The 18165-nt window shown below is 37.1% G+C and overlaps 6 protein-coding genes across 6 annotated transcripts; 2 read left to right on the top strand and 4 right to left on the bottom strand.

Annotated features, from left to right (window-relative positions):
• Positions 1-955: 955 nt before the first annotated feature.
• EV154DRAFT_162074 (uncharacterized protein) lies at positions 956-2570 on the bottom strand. The gene has a single exon (XM_051594168.1). It carries the CDS (start codon positions 2505-2507, stop codon positions 1086-1088), a length of 1422 nt encoding a protein of 473 aa, XP_051450223.1. The 5' UTR covers positions 2508-2570; the 3' UTR covers positions 956-1085.
• Positions 2571-4698: 2128 nt separating this feature from the next.
• Positions 4699-5818, top strand: EV154DRAFT_488718 (uncharacterized protein; the record flags this gene model as incomplete). Its single annotated transcript, XM_051599175.1, has 5 exons — positions 4699-4744; positions 4967-5098; positions 5141-5192; positions 5319-5422; positions 5595-5818. The coding sequence occupies 5 exons, from the start codon at positions 4699-4701 to the stop codon at positions 5816-5818; spliced, it is 558 nt and encodes a 185-aa protein (XP_051450222.1).
• Positions 5755-7408, top strand: EV154DRAFT_608198 (uncharacterized protein; the record flags this gene model as incomplete). The annotated part of the gene is made up of 8 exons (XM_051607664.1): positions 5755-5991; positions 6043-6165; positions 6403-6514; positions 6570-6677; positions 6733-6788; positions 6909-7073; positions 7293-7315; positions 7372-7408. Exons 1-8 carry the CDS (start codon positions 5959-5961, stop codon positions 7406-7408), a joined length of 657 nt encoding a protein of 218 aa, XP_051450221.1. The 5' UTR covers positions 5755-5958.
• Positions 7178-8297, bottom strand: EV154DRAFT_557222 (uncharacterized protein). The gene is made up of 4 exons (XM_051605413.1): positions 8155-8297; positions 8026-8101; positions 7293-7958; positions 7178-7221 (listed from the first exon to the last, which is right to left on the bottom strand). The coding sequence occupies exon 3, from the start codon at positions 7888-7890 to the stop codon at positions 7468-7470; it is 423 nt and encodes a 140-aa protein (XP_051450220.1). The 5' UTR covers positions 7891-7958; positions 8026-8101; positions 8155-8297; the 3' UTR covers positions 7178-7221; positions 7293-7467.
• Positions 8220-13221, bottom strand: EV154DRAFT_488715 (uncharacterized protein; the record flags this gene model as incomplete). The annotated part of the gene is made up of 14 exons (XM_051599174.1): positions 8220-8516; positions 9711-9859; positions 9953-10082; positions 10135-10247; positions 10517-10776; positions 10831-11119; positions 11180-11441; positions 11503-11614; positions 11673-11778; positions 11992-12049; positions 12120-12287; positions 12355-12498; positions 12562-12779; positions 12837-13221. 14 exons carry the CDS (start codon positions 13219-13221, stop codon positions 8220-8222), a joined length of 2691 nt encoding a protein of 896 aa, XP_051450219.1.
• Positions 13222-17055: 3834 nt separating this feature from the next.
• On the bottom strand, positions 17056-18165 carry EV154DRAFT_161952 (uncharacterized protein; the record flags this gene model as incomplete). The annotated part of the gene is made up of 2 exons (XM_051594167.1): positions 17056-17720; positions 17780-18165. Coding segments are annotated over 2 exons (834 nt in total), but the record flags the coding sequence as incomplete, so codon positions are not given.

The following is an 18165-nucleotide window of genomic DNA, read 5'->3' as shown; positions in this document are numbered from 1 at the left end:
GTATGAAAACTCGTGGTAGTCTGGTCAAAGCGTGGTTCGATAGGTACAGTGAGGACATGTACTATTCTGCTAATCGGGAATTCGGCAGTACTGAATATATTGCTGGAAAGAAGATTGCTTTGAACATGACGGCTATTCTCGATGTTGACTTGGATTCTCTTGGGGCGCGTCGTCTGCTTGGAAAGGTGGTAAAACTTCGCGGCGATCAGGCTATTGTTGAGGTGTATGAACTTGTTCCCAGGCCAGCCTTCGTGATTCACGATGACAGTAGCCTCATTTCTGTCTATCAAGCTGACGAAGGTGGTAATCTCCTCACCAAGAAAACTGAAGAAATCTTGGACTTGCTGAAGTATAAACTGACTGTGGTGGAATTACTTGACATGTCTCAGGAAACTGAGATTGATACTGTCAAGTATTCTCTTATCAACAAGTGCAAGTTCGGTACTTTCTGGTGGCTCCATAACACTAATCGTTATTTCAAAATTTTAGAAAATGAAAGAAACTAATCATTCTGTTTTTTTTTACATGTCATTTTTTCAAAAAAATAAAAGTCTCTTCCATTTTGTTATCCAATAAAATTGCTTAGCTGCAAGAATCGCTATCCTGACCCCCATAAAAGACGCAATAAGGTAAAATGGTGAAGGATCGGACATTCTTATGCAGTCTCTAATTACCCGCTACACACCAACTAAGAAAAATCCATATTTGGAAGGTTTTTTGAATCAAAAAAATAAAATGCAAAGTTCAGCCAATACTTGATGGTCTAATAAAAAATAAAGTTGTAGTTACAAACTGCAAACAACACCACCGTTAATTTTTGGGCTCAAATTTGGAAATCGAAAATGTTTTAAGGCTGTTGATTGGCTTGAATATAAATACTTTGTGTAATTTCTATTTTGAAAAAATAGACCTTCCTTTGAAGGCATAGAGTGATGCAAGCAGTTTTTAATAGAGATTTGTGTGTAACTGAAAGAGAACTTATCGTAAACATTTTATTTTAAAAAGAAATTCGTGTAATACAAAATACTTTATGAAAATAAGTTTTTCATTGCCCAATAAGAGCCAAATTTGAAAAGATTGATGATTTATGTTCCATCACTTCGACTATATACGTTCAATACTGTCTCAACTTCTAGTTGATTCAGTGGAACTAACACTTGGTCTTGACTAAAGTTCAAAGGGATGCAACCTCTTTCGAAATTGTTACAAGAACATTCGCCAGATAACACGCTTGGCCCACATACTACGCCAACGAAAGGTTTCTGTTGATTAACTTGTAAAGAACTATTGTCATTATTGGTATGTCTGAATAAAGCAAAAGAGCCTTCGCCAATCTTTTTGTAACTAGGGTCGGTGTTATCGATAAAGTCTCTGGAGCCACCCAAAAGATCCAAATATACTCTATCTTCGATGGATTGAATAAATGAGATTACATCGTCTCTTGCCTTTTCTCTAATTTTGTTTTCATTCAACCATGAACCACCTTCAAGAACATGACGCATCATAGACTGTTTACCAAACTTTATCCCGATATCCCGAGAAGGATTAAGCTTATTGGTAAATGTTATATGCTCCCTAATATGCTTGTTGAATTGTTCTCCCTTTTCGGTCTCGTATTGTAATAATGTTCCAAATCGACGGATCTCTTGAGGAATATGGGTAAGAAGATGAATCTTCACCTTTCCAGTATAAGCATTATGACCAGGAATATCATTATTCAAGTCGTAATAGTGAAGTGCACTTATAAACTCCTTAATTGCTCTACCCACTGTTGCTATATACTCGTTAAAGTTACTTTTCATTTCCCGTTCGAAGAGCAAAGAACATAGTTTTCCGAGATGAACAAACAGAACCGTAATATTCTTTAATATTTCCTCGTTAGAAAAATCCGACAAAAGTACAATAGGAAGAATTTGGATTAGGATTTTGAAATCTCTACCCAAAAAAGAACCACAATGTCGCAACTGTCTTGTGAATTTTCGAGATAATCCAACACATTCTTCTTGGTATTGTTTAAGTTTATTTGAGAGCCTATCTAGAATAGCAGAGCGATTTTTTAAAACTGTTTTTACAAGATCGACTATCATATATTTACTAATGCCAAGTAAAATGGCATGAAGAACTTCGACAGTAGTATCTTTTGATCGATCATACGATTGTAATTCAAGCGGTCTGTCTTTTTTCCTATCTTTGTAGCATAGGTCTTTAGCAGAGAGACTCGTCCCAGTGGTAGGTGCATTCTGTATAATAGATAATCTTCTACAATCCGATGAGGCCACGACATAATGGCCACGATTTCTTTCAGCGTGTGGCAAGACAAAATAATCTACACCCTTTTGACTTGCGATACCTTTTCTAAGAAGAATATAGCACTTTCGGCAGGGATACAAGCAAGTAGGTGATAAAAGTCCGCATAACTCGGAATGGCAAGGTGTGTCGGCTTCGATCCAAAGGACTGGGGCTACGACAACAATGTTTTCGTCTTCTTCAGCCGAATACATAATCATCCCGCTTTCTAGTGATTTCAAGTCGTCAACAATAACTGGTAACAAAGAAATGCCGCTCACACCGTTTTTTTTAGGAATAGCAGATATAAAATGAATATTGCCATTTGAGGATCTTTCTTCAAAATCCAGTGCAGCGAATTTCATTGACCAGCTTTCATACCCATTGAACTGTTTAGATGTATTTCCAGAGGTATCATCTGTAAAGATAATAACAGGAGCTATTTTTACTTTATAAAACTCTTCTGTACATTGGGGTTTGCGTTTCTTCCATTGATTTACACCTTGGATTAAAATAGCATGTTCATTAGTCAAAGGGTATACCGCTGTTGGACTGATACTGCAGCATAGATAAGGATTCAAACGACAAGGAAGCTTATTCAAAATATCCGTTACGATCAAATCGGTTTCATTGAGTTCGACACCAATCTTTTGACTGTCGTGTGCTTGTAGGGTTAAATGCCCCCTTGCATACATCTTTTTATTGCAGCTATGAAAAGACTTTATCAAGAAGTTGACATTCATTGGCTTGTCTAATGGGCGTACCCAGTCACCTTTCCAATAATCAACTCCCCTCACTGTCCACATAGGTTGCTGGAAATAATCGTGAGTCCTCCATTTTTCCCCTTGTTCCAATCGGTCTAACATATCATCGCTACGATCAGGTACTGAAGAAATCAATGATGACTGCTTTGGGTTGGCCATTAAAAGTCTAACATGTTCTGATGGTAGATTCAGACAAGCTGTGACTGATTCATTATTGTCTAATGAAAGATCCACCAGCTTGGATGGAAAAATTGGCATTTTGGTTTTTTGTCGACATTGATAGTTTAAGATGTTATCTAACTTGGGCAGCGTAAAAGATACACCGTCGTCATCAGCTTTTTCCTTTACTTTGAAAAGTAAGGTAATAGCAAACATAATCTTTTTTTAGAATTCTACGCGAAATCATGTCATTATCACCATCCACCAGAACATGAAGAATCATTGTTTTTAGATTACAAAAGGGATGGGTGCTAGAAGCATATCTATCCCAAATGTTACTTGTAGTAATTTGATCAACTTCGACCTCAACATCGGACGTTGAAGTATTAACAGCAAAAGACATTTGATCTTGCAATGTCTGATACATTTCGTCGAGTTCTTCTTCATCGGCTGTATGTTGATTGTCATCATCGTCACTACTGGCACTGGGACTTCCATTTCTAGAATCGCCATACAGTTCTGAGTTGTCTGGGATATCAATGTCCGAATAACCTTCTGTTTCCAATACACCTTCTGGGTAGTAATGCGCCAAGAGTTCGTTTACGGCTTCATTCGTAACGCGGTGCTGTGTTATCAAATGATTTTTTAAATTTCTGATGGTATCAAAAAAAATATTATCGCAAAGAGGGCATTTGGGTATGTCAATGTCCGTTTCGACTCGAAAGTTGATCTGACTATTAGACCTTCCAGGCGGAACAGTGACTTTACGCTTTTTATAAATCCGCTTTGTAGGTTGCATTATAATGTTTAATCAGTGGAAGAAAGCGCAAAATAAGAGTAAAATGAAACCTTTTTGTAAAAACAAATCATTTATGAAGATCATCACACGTCTGAAGTTAGAGGTTTATTTGTTTACTTCATGAAATCAGTGGCGTAAAAAAATGTTTTTTAAACCTGTTTTTATTTTTCTTTTCTTTTCAAACACTCTTTTCCATGTTGAATTACAAGAAAAGAAAAGGTAACGAATTCTTACAAGTAACTTCCTCTACTAATCTCCTTTATAAAAAGGTAGCTATTATTTGATGCTTGCCCAGTTGCGCGAGGCGCTAGCAGACATTCATGCCAATGTAAGCATAAACGTTTAGCAGTGTTATAACTATTTTCTTACGTTCCTCTTTTATATTTAAGCAAAATTAAATGCCAATCATCAGCGGTGGTAACTATGCAACGTTATGGGTCAATCGATTAAAAGTTACTAACATCCGAATGGAATAGGTTACGTTGTGAAAAGAGAAACATTAAATCATATACTCAGGTATCATCACTGTAACACTGAAACTAAATTTCATCACTAACATCTATGAAAAGTAACCCCTTGTAATTATAGGTCTGTTTCTTTGTTGGGTGACATACACGTCCGTCGTATCTAGGCTGCGGTAAGCATTAAATTATGCAGGAAACCGTTTGATACAGGTGTTTCTTAGTCAAAATGATTTATTCAAAGTACCTGAGATCAGTGTTTGGTCTCAGACAGGGTAGGTTTTTAATCAAGGCCAACAGCTGTAGGATGCTGACCAAGAGAAGGATAAGGCGACCCATAGTATAATGTATATCATATTAAAATAAAAACCACTGCTATTTAAATCTTAAAACAAGTTCTAAAAAAAAAAAATGCTTAAAATACGACTTCCATAAAAGTCAGCCGAATTGGCCTATTTTTATTTTTAGAAATAAACAAAAATCTCAACGGTGGTGAGGGCTCCACTGGCCCTTGTCCGCTGGTAACTCTCCGCCTGAACGGCTGAAGCTCCCAGCGGCTTTTGAGGGGATCCTTTACTTCCGCTTGGGGTGTTTACCCTTTCCCCGCATTGAATATATCGCTGGCTTAGGTAAAAAATCAAATGGTCTAAAATACAATACCGTAACTTAAGTTGTTAAAAATTATAGTGCTCTCTTATGCTTTAACTTCGATACTCCTAAAAAGTAAATATACCAACACCATATGTTAACAAAACACTTTTTTAAATGATAAATGATAATTGTCAATTTTTATTGTTTTAAGTCCTTAATTGGTTTTTTTAAAAAACCAAAATTTGTTATTTCATGCAGTGGTAAATTTAAAATGTCGACAATTTTCTATTCAGAGACGCTTCGTAAGGAGAAAGCAATTATTTTAAAAGCAATGCAGGAACCTACAAATCGTTTAAAAGAATGTGAATGATCTCGCCAGACGAGTTCAAAGTGGTTCGCTTAGTTTTAAGGTAATGCCTAGACGGTTTCGTTTTACTATACGTACCTGCGTAAAATTAAGCTACTAAACCCGAGTAGGTTTTGGTTACTTAAAAAATTTACATAGTAATTTTAACCGATCAATATATGGTAAAGATGCTAATGCTGCAGCTAATGATTTTACCCACATGACCAAAGAAGAGAGGGAGCATCGGAATTCTTATTATGAACATTCCGAACAATTGTTGACTCCTAAGAAGCAAAATAAACTGGGTTATCGCTTCCGCAAGAGAACGGATTATAATAAGGGGTTTCAGTTCTTCCCCGCCGGATTTACACATTTTTTTTACACATTCGGTGAAATAATTAAGAACCAATGAAATGCATTTGACACTTTGCAAGAACTGAGCCCCCAAATAAAAAAAAATTTCACACTTTTTAGAAAGACGCTTATTTTTAAAGATCCGAGCCAATGAAGTTGTTCCTGATTTCGTAACTTCATAATGAGTTATATAGTAACATGGAATACGTTGTAGTTATGACACAAGAAAAGGTTAATTGAACACGAGACATCACAGGGCAATAACATAGTTGGGTTACGGAGAAAGCTGCTTCTTCTGTTAATGGCGAAAGTGACAGCAAAGATGAGGAAGGTATTGTGCTTCGACAAGAGCATACTCCTGCTTTGTTAGAAGCAAATACTCCAGAGGAAAAAGAACAACGAATCGTTATGAGAAGAATTTTGAAAGGGTTTTGCCATGAATACAAAAAATTAAAGCATGATATTTCGTGTTTTTAAAACTCAATATGTGTGAAAAAGTGTAAAAAAAAAGTGTGAAACGAAGAGCTCCTACACTTTTTTTTTACACTTTTTTTTTATGAAAAAATTTCGTGATTTTGATTGGTTAATTTAAATATTAGAATGTGTGTAAATCCGGCGGGGAAGAACTGAAACTCCTTCAAGTTAAAAGCTTTATTGGAAAAGATCGGCCGGGAATCGGAAGCCCATGTAGTTTGTGCGGTTGTGAGAAAGGTAGTTGGGTACAACCGTGCCCATTACGTGATCTCGGGGACAGGTAAGTTGATGGGATTTTAAAAACTTGTGGCATTACTGTACTCATTCTTTTATAGAAGCTGGTGAGGGTTTTTTGCAGGAGTACGAAGAAAGGAATGGAGGTTCTCTCAGCTCCAACCTTGAGTATTTTGCTGAGAGACACAAGAGTGTTGAGGAAGGACGAGGTAAAGATGTAGTTAGAGACGTTGCAAATTCTTCATACCAGTTATTCAAATTTAGTGAAAGGTCCTTCATATAAAGTGACCAAAAATCCCCCGGCTATCAAGCGAAAGAGGGTGACAACATCAAAGCAATGACATCCAAAGACAGGATTTGAGGGAGACCATTCTTCTATTGATCAGTATGTTAAACATTGTTGGTACATTAATAATTATTTAACAGTTGCTTTTTAATAGACGAAACAAGGGCAATTATCACTGATACAGAGACACAAGAAGTTCAGTGATCCTCCTTCAAAGAAGTTGAACGAGACGCCGAACATGTCGTTCTCAGACATGTCGGCTTGGGAATCTCGATCAGGAAATGGCCAGCACATCTCCAATTTAGACGAGAGTTGCCAAGTAAGAACATTCCCGAGGTAATTGATGCCATTAAGAATGGCCACATTATTTTTTCATTAGAATAATAAAATCATTAAAAAAATGGCCAAACATATAACTTGTTTAAATATGAAAGTGGTTTGGGATCGATATGATCTTAATTTCCAAAGTATTATCTCAAGTCCAATTTTGTCATCTGTCGAATTGAGAACGTAACTTAATTATCTTTTTCAATTTTAGGTTCATCATTCCTTATCAGAAAAGTAAATATATTTTACTTATTCAGATTGGCTTGATTGACTCACATGTAAACAATTAGAGTAGCAATGGTTGATGCAAATTATGAAAGACGATAATTATTTTGTAGTAACTGAAACTTTATTTGCATTTAAAATATCTACAAGATGCATGCTACTTACCTTAACCCAGAATATTTTAAACGTAGTAACACCATCAACAGATGAATTTGCACTAGTATCATCTTCATAAGATCATAAACATCTAAACCGAGATAACATGCTCCGTAAACGTTTAATGCGCATTTTAACAACGAAAAGTCAATAATACCTATCCCGTTTTTTGATAATAAAGGCAGTAGACCGGAAAAAATTTGACAATAGTTCTCCCATGTTTTTTGATAATAAATGCAGTAGACCGGAAAATATTTGACAATAGTTCTCCCTTGTTTTTTGATACTAAAGGCAGTAAACCGGAAAAAATTTGGCAATAATTCTCCCTTGTTTTTTGATAATAGAAGTAGTAGACTTGAAACATTTGACAATAGTTTTCCTTTGCTTTCATTGAGATATAAGTCTTGAAAATGAAGACGGAGGAACATATTCAGTCAGACTCAAGTTGAGTGAATATATATGGCACAGGGTTGATAAGCTAACTTGGTAGAGACGACTATAGAAAAAATGATAAACGATCAGTAACTTCGTCTTTGGTTTTCTTTAATGAGCAGCTTCCTTACCATGTATTAGTGGTGGATATTAAAGGATTTAAACAACACCTAGTGCTTAAATTAAACCACAAACAAACTAAACCAGCTATATAATTTATGTTAATAAATCGTATGGGTGAAATCTATAATATTAATTACCCATTATACAGTCGTTCTAAGCTATGTTATGAGCAGCAGCAGTTGGATAGAGCATAGAAACGCCTTCAGATGTTCAGATTAGCAGTTTCATAATGAGGAAATAAAAAAATGATGAGAAAGTGAAAGAAAAGTTTTATCGCTGGGGTACGGGTGACCCCATCATTGTATCGCGTAATCACCAAATTATTTAATTGCGCGTCATTGTGGAATGATTTGATTGGGTTTTGAGGAAAACAAATTTTTTTATGACGGCTGATTAAAAAGATCTTCCGATGTTTGTGGAACTTTAGCGGAATATCCGGAGGTTTGGCCGCTTCTGCAAGCATCTCACCAAGGGACTGTAGGAAATTATAGTCAAACACCTGTAAAATTAAAAAAAAATTGGTTTTTTGTATAGATATGTTTTTCTAAGCAAATCATAAAGGTTTATGCAACTCTCAATCTTGTAACTAGTATAGTTCGTATTTTATAAGCATTTTAAACTGACAAAAAATATGCATAATTTGATGAAAAAGGATTGATTTTATCGAAACTTGATATCATAAATCAGTTTTGGAGACTTGAAAAAGTATTGCGGTAATATGGGAGTATATTTTATAAGTTTTTGGGATATTAAATCCGTTGTATCTTATGTTAATCATGTCAAATGTGGTATATTTTGACGCCGATTACATGTCAGGAACCTTTAAATCCCTTTATCTTGTCGAAAAATTATCGTATCATCTGAGAAGTATTACCATTCAGTTTGAAATAATAAAATACATGAGAAACATCAATTCAATCAAGTTTGCAGCTATGAAAATTTGTTTTTAATATTTTTATTCAATATTATTGTAAAAAGTCATTTGCACATTTGTTAAAATAAAGGTGGTTTCTTTAAAATATTTTATACAGTTATATTTTTTTTTTCTAAACATCATTTTATAATAGTAAAAAGTGTTCTCTTTTGAATGGCGTAATTATAATGATGTAATAACCTGCTACATTTCAAGCAATATCATTCAAAAGTATCTTTTATCATCTTTACACTGCTTAAAATTTAAAAACTTTGAATATTCATAAGCTACGAACATATACCGGAGTTTTTGATAATAATACTGTGATGTATATACCTTTTTTTGTATGTTTTATTATGAAGAAGAGTCTCGTAACATGTTGGCGAGGAAATAAATTGTTTTTATTGTTCAAGATGTTTGCATAAAGGCTGATGCTGATTGGCCCGCAAAGCACTTTTAAAATTTATAATGCTCCCCCCACCATGCGTAAATATATTATATTTTCCCTCCCCCCATTTTCCAAATGGGGAAAAAATTAAAAAGTTTTCGAATAATAATATATTGTTGTTTATTGTGGGATATGTATATGTTTATGTTTTGAGATTTATGATTGATTTATATTGATAATTAAGTGGAAGAAAAAGAAAAGAAAAGAAAAAAGACAAAGAAAAGAAGAAAGACAAAGAAAAGAAGACAGACAAAGAAAAGAAAAAAGACAAAGAAAAAAAAAGAAGATAAAGAAAACAAAGATATTTACTCCCAGGAATCTCCCTCTTATACCTGATCCGTTTCAGAAACAAGACCTTCAGCAATTCTGACCGCGAGGACATTCGCTTCTTCCTCATTGTCCTCGTGATCTTCGTCACTATCCGAAGAATCTTGATCCTCTCGCGAAAGGGAAGAAGTAGAACCAGCGTCAACAGTGGATCCTGGATCACCATTGAATGAATTAAGTTCAGACAAAGTTTTCGAGGACCATATTTCAGCCAAACGCAATTATCGCTTGAGCATAGATCGTTTACCCCTGATTTGACCAAGTTCGGGTGAATCTAGATCATCACAAAGGCGTAACAGGCATTCTACATCTCGAACTGCGGAGGCAAGAGATTTCGTTTTTTTAGAGCAATAGGAAATCACCCTAGCTATCTCGCCCTATAACTCACATTAGAAAATTTGCTTACAAAATGATGCGATTAAAGCATACCTTTAGAATTTCTTTTTCTTCGCTTGCCCTATCAAGTCGATGAAATGTCAAGATGGTGGGTGGTAGGCTAATGCCAATCTGTTTCTGCATATACTGATAGATCAGATCGCCGTCTATAATTTTTTTATGATGTTTTTGTGGTCAAGATGTTGCTTCTTTTTGCGTGGACCTATAAGATAATTGAATACACGGTTATGCAAACGAATGAAAAGAAATTCGTAATTACGTACCAATGTATTTGTTGTAGGCGGTGACAAGTTTTTTGAGATCTTCTTGTTCACGTCTGAGATCGTCAAGCTTGTCATCAAGGTTTTTTTTGGCCAACTAAATACATAACTGATGTTAATTCTAAATATCCATCTAAATTACATAAAGTACATACCCTTTCCAAGTTTAAGGTACCGAAGTCGGAAATGGATCCCTTGTGCGGTAGTGGAAATAAATTGAAGCAACCTATCCTCCACTGACGCAAAGTCTCTTTGGTGGTAACCATCAAACAATGGGTCAAGCAGAATTTCGGGGCGACAATCTACTCTATTCAACACTTGCTCTAAGAATCTCATTTCGTCCAACGTCCTCTTCATCTCGGTCTTGATGCAAGTGGTCTTGCTACGCTCAAGAGCACCGTTGCAAATACGAACCCTACAAAACATTTTAATCAGCATCAACCTCTACAAACTGCTTGTTCCAGCTTACTTTAAGAAGACATATGAATAAGATACAAAAACGTATCTTTCAAGGTCTTCTTCGGCATTCCGTCTGACATCAGCTTCGCCCACCAACTTCCCACGAGCGAAGGTCGAGGCAGGAAAACGTGGTGTTGTCAAGCCAGTTTTCCTTCTCATTCTCTCCTTAGAATCAATTATCTCTACGACAACACAAGCCCATTTCTCCTTCAGCTCCTCCATGGATACCCCCATCATGTCACTCTCCAGGCAGGCAATCAGCTTCTCGTTCGTCGACCACTTTTTCATGAGAAATTTACCTTACAGACATAAATAATTATTAGTAGGCAGAATCAGAATAGTAATGTTTCTACGATTACCGATCTTATCCATCTTCGTCCACGCAAAGTATCGCACACCGTCGGTTAAGGTCAACTTTCTGGTTGCAGCAGCCATATTTCTAGTGAGTTTGACATAACCAGAAAGGTACGACCAGAACCGTTCCATACCTTCACCATCCGTCAACCCAAAGCCAGGAATGAACCTAGGATTAAACTTCACTTGGCAACTGAATATATGACCATATGCATGGAACACCGTGACCGCATAGCGAGAATCGCCCTTCATACTTGGGAAATAAGACTATTAAAACAAGTATATGTCAGATTATATCATCAAAGGTTTTTGCTATATTTAATTTTACCTCGGCAGAAGGACGAATTTTGCAAGCTAAGTCATACATGATGTCCAAGGGGAGGTCCATAGTAGCACTATTGTTCATATAACGTTCAATAGATGCTAATGCATACTTAAACCTAAACGTAAGGGTCTTAGTCTTAAAGCATTATAAATGTAATTCACTTTGTTACTTACCCCTCACCCTTGTCAATATTAAACAGGGAGGTAGGAATACCATGTCTAGCACAGCCGGCGGCAAATACACCATTAACATCAATGGCTCTACTCTTCACAGCCTTACCTTTTGCTGCACGAAGGTTCTCAGGCTCACCAACATCGTCATTGTCAGTTCCGGCTCCAGCTCCAGCACCGGCTATAAGGCCAGCACCATCATTGCCTTCGTTGCCATCATTACTGCTCCCAGCTCCAGCTCCAGCTCCAGCTCCAGTTCCAGTTCCAGCTCCAGCACTGGCGCCAGCGTCAGCACCATCATTGCCATCATTACCTTCATTACTCTTGCTATCATTGCCATTGCCCTCCTCGTCATCACCTTCATACTGAAGTCCATTGTCCTACACAAATTTGGATGTCTCAATAACATTAGGTTTTCTATGGTGAAAAAGAAAATCAAATAAAACATACACAATCGCCAGCAGGGAAATGCTTCTTATCGAACCTCTTCACGTCCTCTGCGGTTCCCCAAAGCTCACCGACTTGATCAACAGCAAATGGCTCAGGTGCGTTGAGAGCGCATTTGTGTCGCTTCTGCGAGAAGTTTCCATCCATCGTAATAATGGTTCTTTCCGAACCCTAAGTCGTAAAGGTGAATTCGAGTTAGAGTAGGATTAATATATAATGCATGTTATAAAAGTATTACAGGACAAACAATGCACGAAGGTGCCAACTTGATACCTCCCAAAGGCTGCAAAAACTCCTCCTCCAATGTTCTCTCGATGGACAACAAAAGTCTGCCGTAAACGAGATAACTTTTGTTGATCACGCCTTGGGTGAGTGGCTGAAGCTGTAAAAACATGTGTGTGAGCAATCAAATGAAATAGAAATACAGTTCATAAATTAGTCTTACCTCCTCACCAGAGTCACTGGCTGATCTATTCAGATTTTGAAGGTTCCAGGACGTGATCGAGTCCTGGGCGATCACCTTACGATCGTGAATAGATTGCAAGAATCCAAAGTGTACGGCACACTTTGGTTGTCTAAGGCTGCTAGGCATGAAATGCATGAGCAATAGAGTTTTCCAAAGAGGCTTGCAAATGCACTCTTGGAATTTCACCTTAAGATGGCCTATATTAAAATGTTTCTTAGTAAAAGTACACTTTCAAATCGGCCAGAAAAACTTACGGGGAAAGAAGTATAATTTCACTTCCCGAAATTTTACTTCGTGGTGTTCACACAGAACAGAAGGCACCTCAACCTCAACAGTTTCGGCTTTAGGGAATCCTCCCTGCATTGACTCATAAAAGGCAGCCTTAACACCTTCGAGATTTACCTTCCAATCATCAGCCAACTGCTTTGGCTTCTTTTGGCGCTTCTCGCGAGCTTTCTGCTTTTTTTTCTCGAGAATCTTCGCATTTTCAAGAACCAAAGAAGGTGATGGAGGTTGGGCAAGAGTTTCGACAGTGTCTTCGTAATCTTGATCATCATCTTCGGGCACATAACCACCACCGTCATTGGTATCGTAATCTTCAAAGTGGAAAGCACCAACATCCTCAGGAAACGGATGCATCTGATCGCTGCCTTGGGTCTGATCGTTGCCCTGATCCAGGCGAGGTCTTTTTATAATCTTGGAGTCCAGTCTTCATCGCTGTCAGAGCCGAGACGAAAATCGTCTGGAAGAAACATATCATCCGGACTAGAAAAGTCAACAGCACAAAAGTTTCTAATTCCATCGCTGCCGGAATCAGAATTGTTGATGTTGTAGTTTGACATTATAATAAAATAAGAATTGAACTAAAATTTATTTGATTGAGAAAAGCGGTAAATGATCGGTGGGTGAGAGTAAACAAACTAAAAGTATACGGATTTTGAAGTCCGAATTATTATCCAGAAGCTGTGTTGTAAGATATACATCGTACTTTGGTAGCAATATGGGAGCGGAATACTTAATATGTCAACATAGTAAAAGCTATTATGTGTATCTATATTAATATTAAGCATAACATCAATCAGCCCTTATGCTGTCTAAAATGTGCAAAAGGCTGATTCATAACCTGATGTCATTGGTCCGCTACAATCAGGAATCAGGGCCGTAATTGAGTGAAAAAAAAACTTTTTTGAGGGTATAAAAAATGAATCTCCGGGGGTGATGAAGGACAGGGCTTAGATCCCCGAATAGTGTGATTAAAAAAATGTTTTTATCAACGATCATTTTTGCAGCGTCCCAAATTTGGGACGCTGCTTAAAAGAGCGTAATTTTCTCCTGTCTTTGTATATTATTAGACAATTGGGGTGTGTATTGTATTCATATGTAAGAATTGTATGGTTTTTATCGATTATCGAGTGAGGAGCTGCAAGTCCCGACGGCGTAAGCAACCGATTTTTTTTAATTACATCTCAACTTTACAACGGTATATGAATCTGCGTATGAAAAAAAGCTCGACAATATGAGTGGGATCCCTCGTTTTTATACTTTTAATTCTTTTCTTTGTTTTTTATCTTTCGTACTTTTAATTCTAATTTCTATAATGAATGAACAAAATTCAACAAACAATAAGTATCAGCATCTTTTCAATCATCTCTATGACACCAGTAATACGGGTCTCCATCTGACTCTTGGTGTTACTAGACAAGTTAGAACTTTCTCATCAGAAAATTCTACTTTACCAAAAATTATCTGGGACCCTGCAAGCAGTTATAAATGCTTGAGAATTGATGGTAAAGAAGTCTCAATGAGAAATTCGAGAGATAAAGCAACGAATTAAGAATAAAAATAAAGAAATTTGACGAAGTAAAATTATCAAACTGCAAAAATAAACTAAAGACTTTATTATATAATAAATTGGGTTCTTTATATACATATTCAGGAATTTTTATATTTGTTGGTAGATGGTAAATGATTTTCCGAAAAAGAGGCTTATCTACCACGAAATAAATTGACAAAAAAAACAGAAAAATCATTAAGTTAAAACTCTCAAGGCAAATTACAAAGTTAAAAGTTATAAAAAAACATTGTAAAATTTATTTTAAAGTTGCGTGTTTGATCTACGGAAATGTGTTTCATACTTATCTTTCATTCTTTGAGTGATTTGCATAGTACGTTGCAAAATTTCATCTACAACCGTTGCCTCTTCTTTTGTCATATACTTGAAAAGACGTGTTAAATCAGATCGAGAATGGTTTAATGTGGCCACGTTATCTAAGAAATGATCCTTTAATTCTTCGTTATGATCCTGTTAAATGATTGTGGCCATAGGAGCCGTCTCCAAAACAGGAACATTATCAACAACGTAGTTGTTGACAGACGAAGGAAAATGCAATGAAAAGTTAGTATGGTTTTTCAACAAATACATATGCTTACATGGCTGTCTTCGTTTGCCGAAATCGGAACAGGAACAAGACATAATGACATTGTCAATGGTTACTTCAATTGAATAATCGATTGAAACACCATCGACAAAGGAGCTAACCTGATACCTTCTAATTCCTTCAACATCTACATCCGAGGGACCACCAACCATTCTCTCTCTATCCCCATCATCAACTTCCTCAGCCTCAAGCTCTCTGATTCTTTGCTGCTTAAAGAAGGGTGACATCGCACCGTTACCCTGAATAACCCTTTCAAATTCTTGAAGGAGGTAATACTCGACATCATTGACCAAAACAAAAACGAGCTTGTCGAGTCTCTTGTTTCTAACTCGGCCCAAAAACACGGTCTTCAATTGATTGTGCCAAGATTCGATAAAGTTGTTGGTCAACATATGAGAAAATTGGATGTCTTTGTACGATCTACTCCAAACTTTAAACTTGTCTTCAGTACGCCAGTTTCTGACGAAGTAGTCCATAAACTTGGTTTGGTCGGCATACTCTTCTTGGAAACCAATAATCTTTTGATGGAACTGATCAAGATCTTCTTCGTATACGATGCGTTGTAAATAGCTCATCATTTCACCTCTGAGCACTCTATTCTGAGAAGGTGAAAATCCAGGAACAGAAACAGAAGCTAGATGTTTGTTCCAAGCCTGAATCACATGGAAAATGCAGTACTGAATCTTTGTCTTTGCTGGATCAAAGGTGTTGGTAATTGCATTTACCTCGGCCTGGCAACAGTCAATGGTAAATTGTTCAGGATCAACCAAAAGACAGGCATCCCTCAAATGCTGAAGCCATTCAACAATTGGTCCAGTGCCATGATCATTGGTAATCATATAGGCAACTGGCCATCCTCTGCCAATGCTATTATCACGAATGATCAAAGTATACAAAATATCGGCCATATTGCTGGAAATACTATGAGTGGCATCCAAACAAAACGCACTGGAATTCTTCATTCGAATCTTCTGATCGGGGGAGACAAACCCACAGGCGAACAAGGATGGGTCCTCAGTGCATGCCAATTTTCCAGTAAAGCATTCGTAGCCTTCAGATGGCAGTTTTGTCTCAATCCAAATTTTAAAAGACACCATATGATCCTTATGAAAATGATACATCTCCTTATCAACCTAAAACGCGTTATTGTTAATATCAATATTCCATAAATACTGAGTTTATATAGTCTGACCTTGTTCATAGTGTTCCAGATATCATGGTAATTAACCTTACGATGAGACTTGCGACCATAAGAGTCAGCTGCCTTCAACATATCAATTCTAATTTGACGAGGAGTCTTTGATAAATGCTTCAGCTGCTGCAAAATCTCATGTAAACGGTCTCTTGGGAGAGAAAGAGTGCGAATATCGTCCATAAAATCTCCAGGAACATGGTTTGTATGATCCTTTTCGATAATGAGCTCATAGAACTCGGGATAAGCATAAAAACTTCTAACACGAAGAGTGCACTTGCAGTCAACCTTTTTCGATTTTTTTTTGAACGGGTCGATCCTTGGCAACAGACTTGTAAGTACCAGCACGATGACAGCAATACTGTTGAGAGAAACGGAGAGAAATGCTTCTAGCCTTAGCTTCTTCAAGAGAGAAATCCAAGGGTTGCTTGTTGGAATTAGTGATTCTCCAGCCATAGGCACAAGCTTCGTTGATTTCGGCCAGGCAATCCTTCCAGCTAGCTGATTCTACTTTAATTGTTACGCCAGTATTTAACTGCATTACACCGGGCAAAGTTGAAGGAGTAAGGGCTTCCATAATGTTTGTTAAAGAGTATATCATATTGTTAGATGACATAATTAGTTCAGGGTTGTAATAAAAAAAAATTCTTATCAAGCGCGTGAAGCAGACAGGTGCTTAAAAAAAAAAAAAAAAAAAAAAAAAGGGAATCACAATCCTGTTTTCGGAAAATCATTTACCATCTACCAACAAATATAAAAATTCCCATATCAGTGGATCGGGAGCTTGAGTATTCTAATAAATCTTCAGTATTACGAGACACTTAATTATCAGATCATGCAACGGTTACTGTAAAAGTTGCATACTTGTTTGTCAAGTGTAATTGGCAGTAGAGAATAATAGCTGTTGTTGATCAGTTATTCATTATCTTTGCAATGAATAAAATACGATCCCAAATATAGAATGTCTTATAGATTTGTATATGCTGCTCTAATAGCATCAAAAAGGTTCAGTTCGTCTAACATAGTAATCAAGGGAGTTTTAAAAGATAAAAAAAAAGGTTTATTGCGATTCTTGGTCGATGATTTCTTTCAAGACAATGCTTCGCATGCAGTACCTAAGTCTTGCAGGGGCGGCACTTGCGGCATTAGCCTGCTTCCATTGTCCGTCATGACTTATTTGACTGAAGGCCATGAACAACGTGATCATCGACTTGTGTCGTTCATGACCTGGTGGGTTAGGAAGACGGACCAAAAAAAGAAAAAACTCCTGAATCTTGCGCCCGATTGAACCCGAGTTACCCACCACCTCGAGCTTGATACAATTCAAAAATTTTCTAGCGGAATCCTCCATTTCTCTTGTAAGGCAAACCCTACCAAAGTCCGAGAACGTCTCGTTTCTACCATCAACAGCCCGGATTATCATGACTACAAGCCTAGCCCAAGTGTCTGCATACTTTTTGCAGGATTCGTCACTGAGGCAGCTCAGACCTGTAGTCTGAATGTCCATGCTATAATTCATAATCTGTTAAGTAAGAATATTTTTGTACACTTAAATGAAATTGCTTACGCTGTTGATTCCATCACCCTTGTCCGATAGTAGTAGTGGTCTTGGGTAGAGTCAGCCAAAATGGTTTGTATATTGGCAAAGTAAGAACGAGTCCAGTCAATTATCTTGTCATAAATGACTTCGTCATTGTTACCTTTGACGTGGACCCAATCATACAACTCCACCCGGTTCTCTCTATTGTCTTCACCCGTCACTTTTTCGACGAGAGAGAACCAGTTCACTTCTTGGTAAAACCGAGGAACGATTCTGTTATCATCAGCCCCATTTTCGATGCAGACGTCGTTCCTGAAATGAACTGCCACCGAACTGTCTTCCAAAAATTTGGACAAAAGTCGTTCCCCTTCCTCAGTGATTGTCGATACTACAGTGGGGCCTTGGTACAGCTT

The sequence above is a fragment of the Mucor mucedo genome (assembly GCF_025094135.1).
Source record: "Mucor mucedo strain NRRL 3635 chromosome Unknown EV154scaffold_275, whole genome shotgun sequence".
NCBI lineage: Eukaryota > Fungi > Mucoromycota > Mucoromycetes > Mucorales > Mucoraceae > Mucor > Mucor mucedo.
The sequence above is the reverse complement of the archived record's forward strand: the minus strand, read 5'-3'. Positions and strand labels throughout refer to the sequence as shown.

Coding starts and splice junctions, on each gene's coding strand:
- EV154DRAFT_557222 (XM_051605413.1), bottom strand. CDS start 7,890: ATGTTCCTCCGTCTTCATTTTCAAGACTTATATCTCAATGAAAGCAAA.
- EV154DRAFT_162074 (XM_051594168.1), bottom strand. CDS start 2,507: ATGATTATGTATTCGGCTGAAGAAGACGAAAACATTGTTGTCGTAGCC.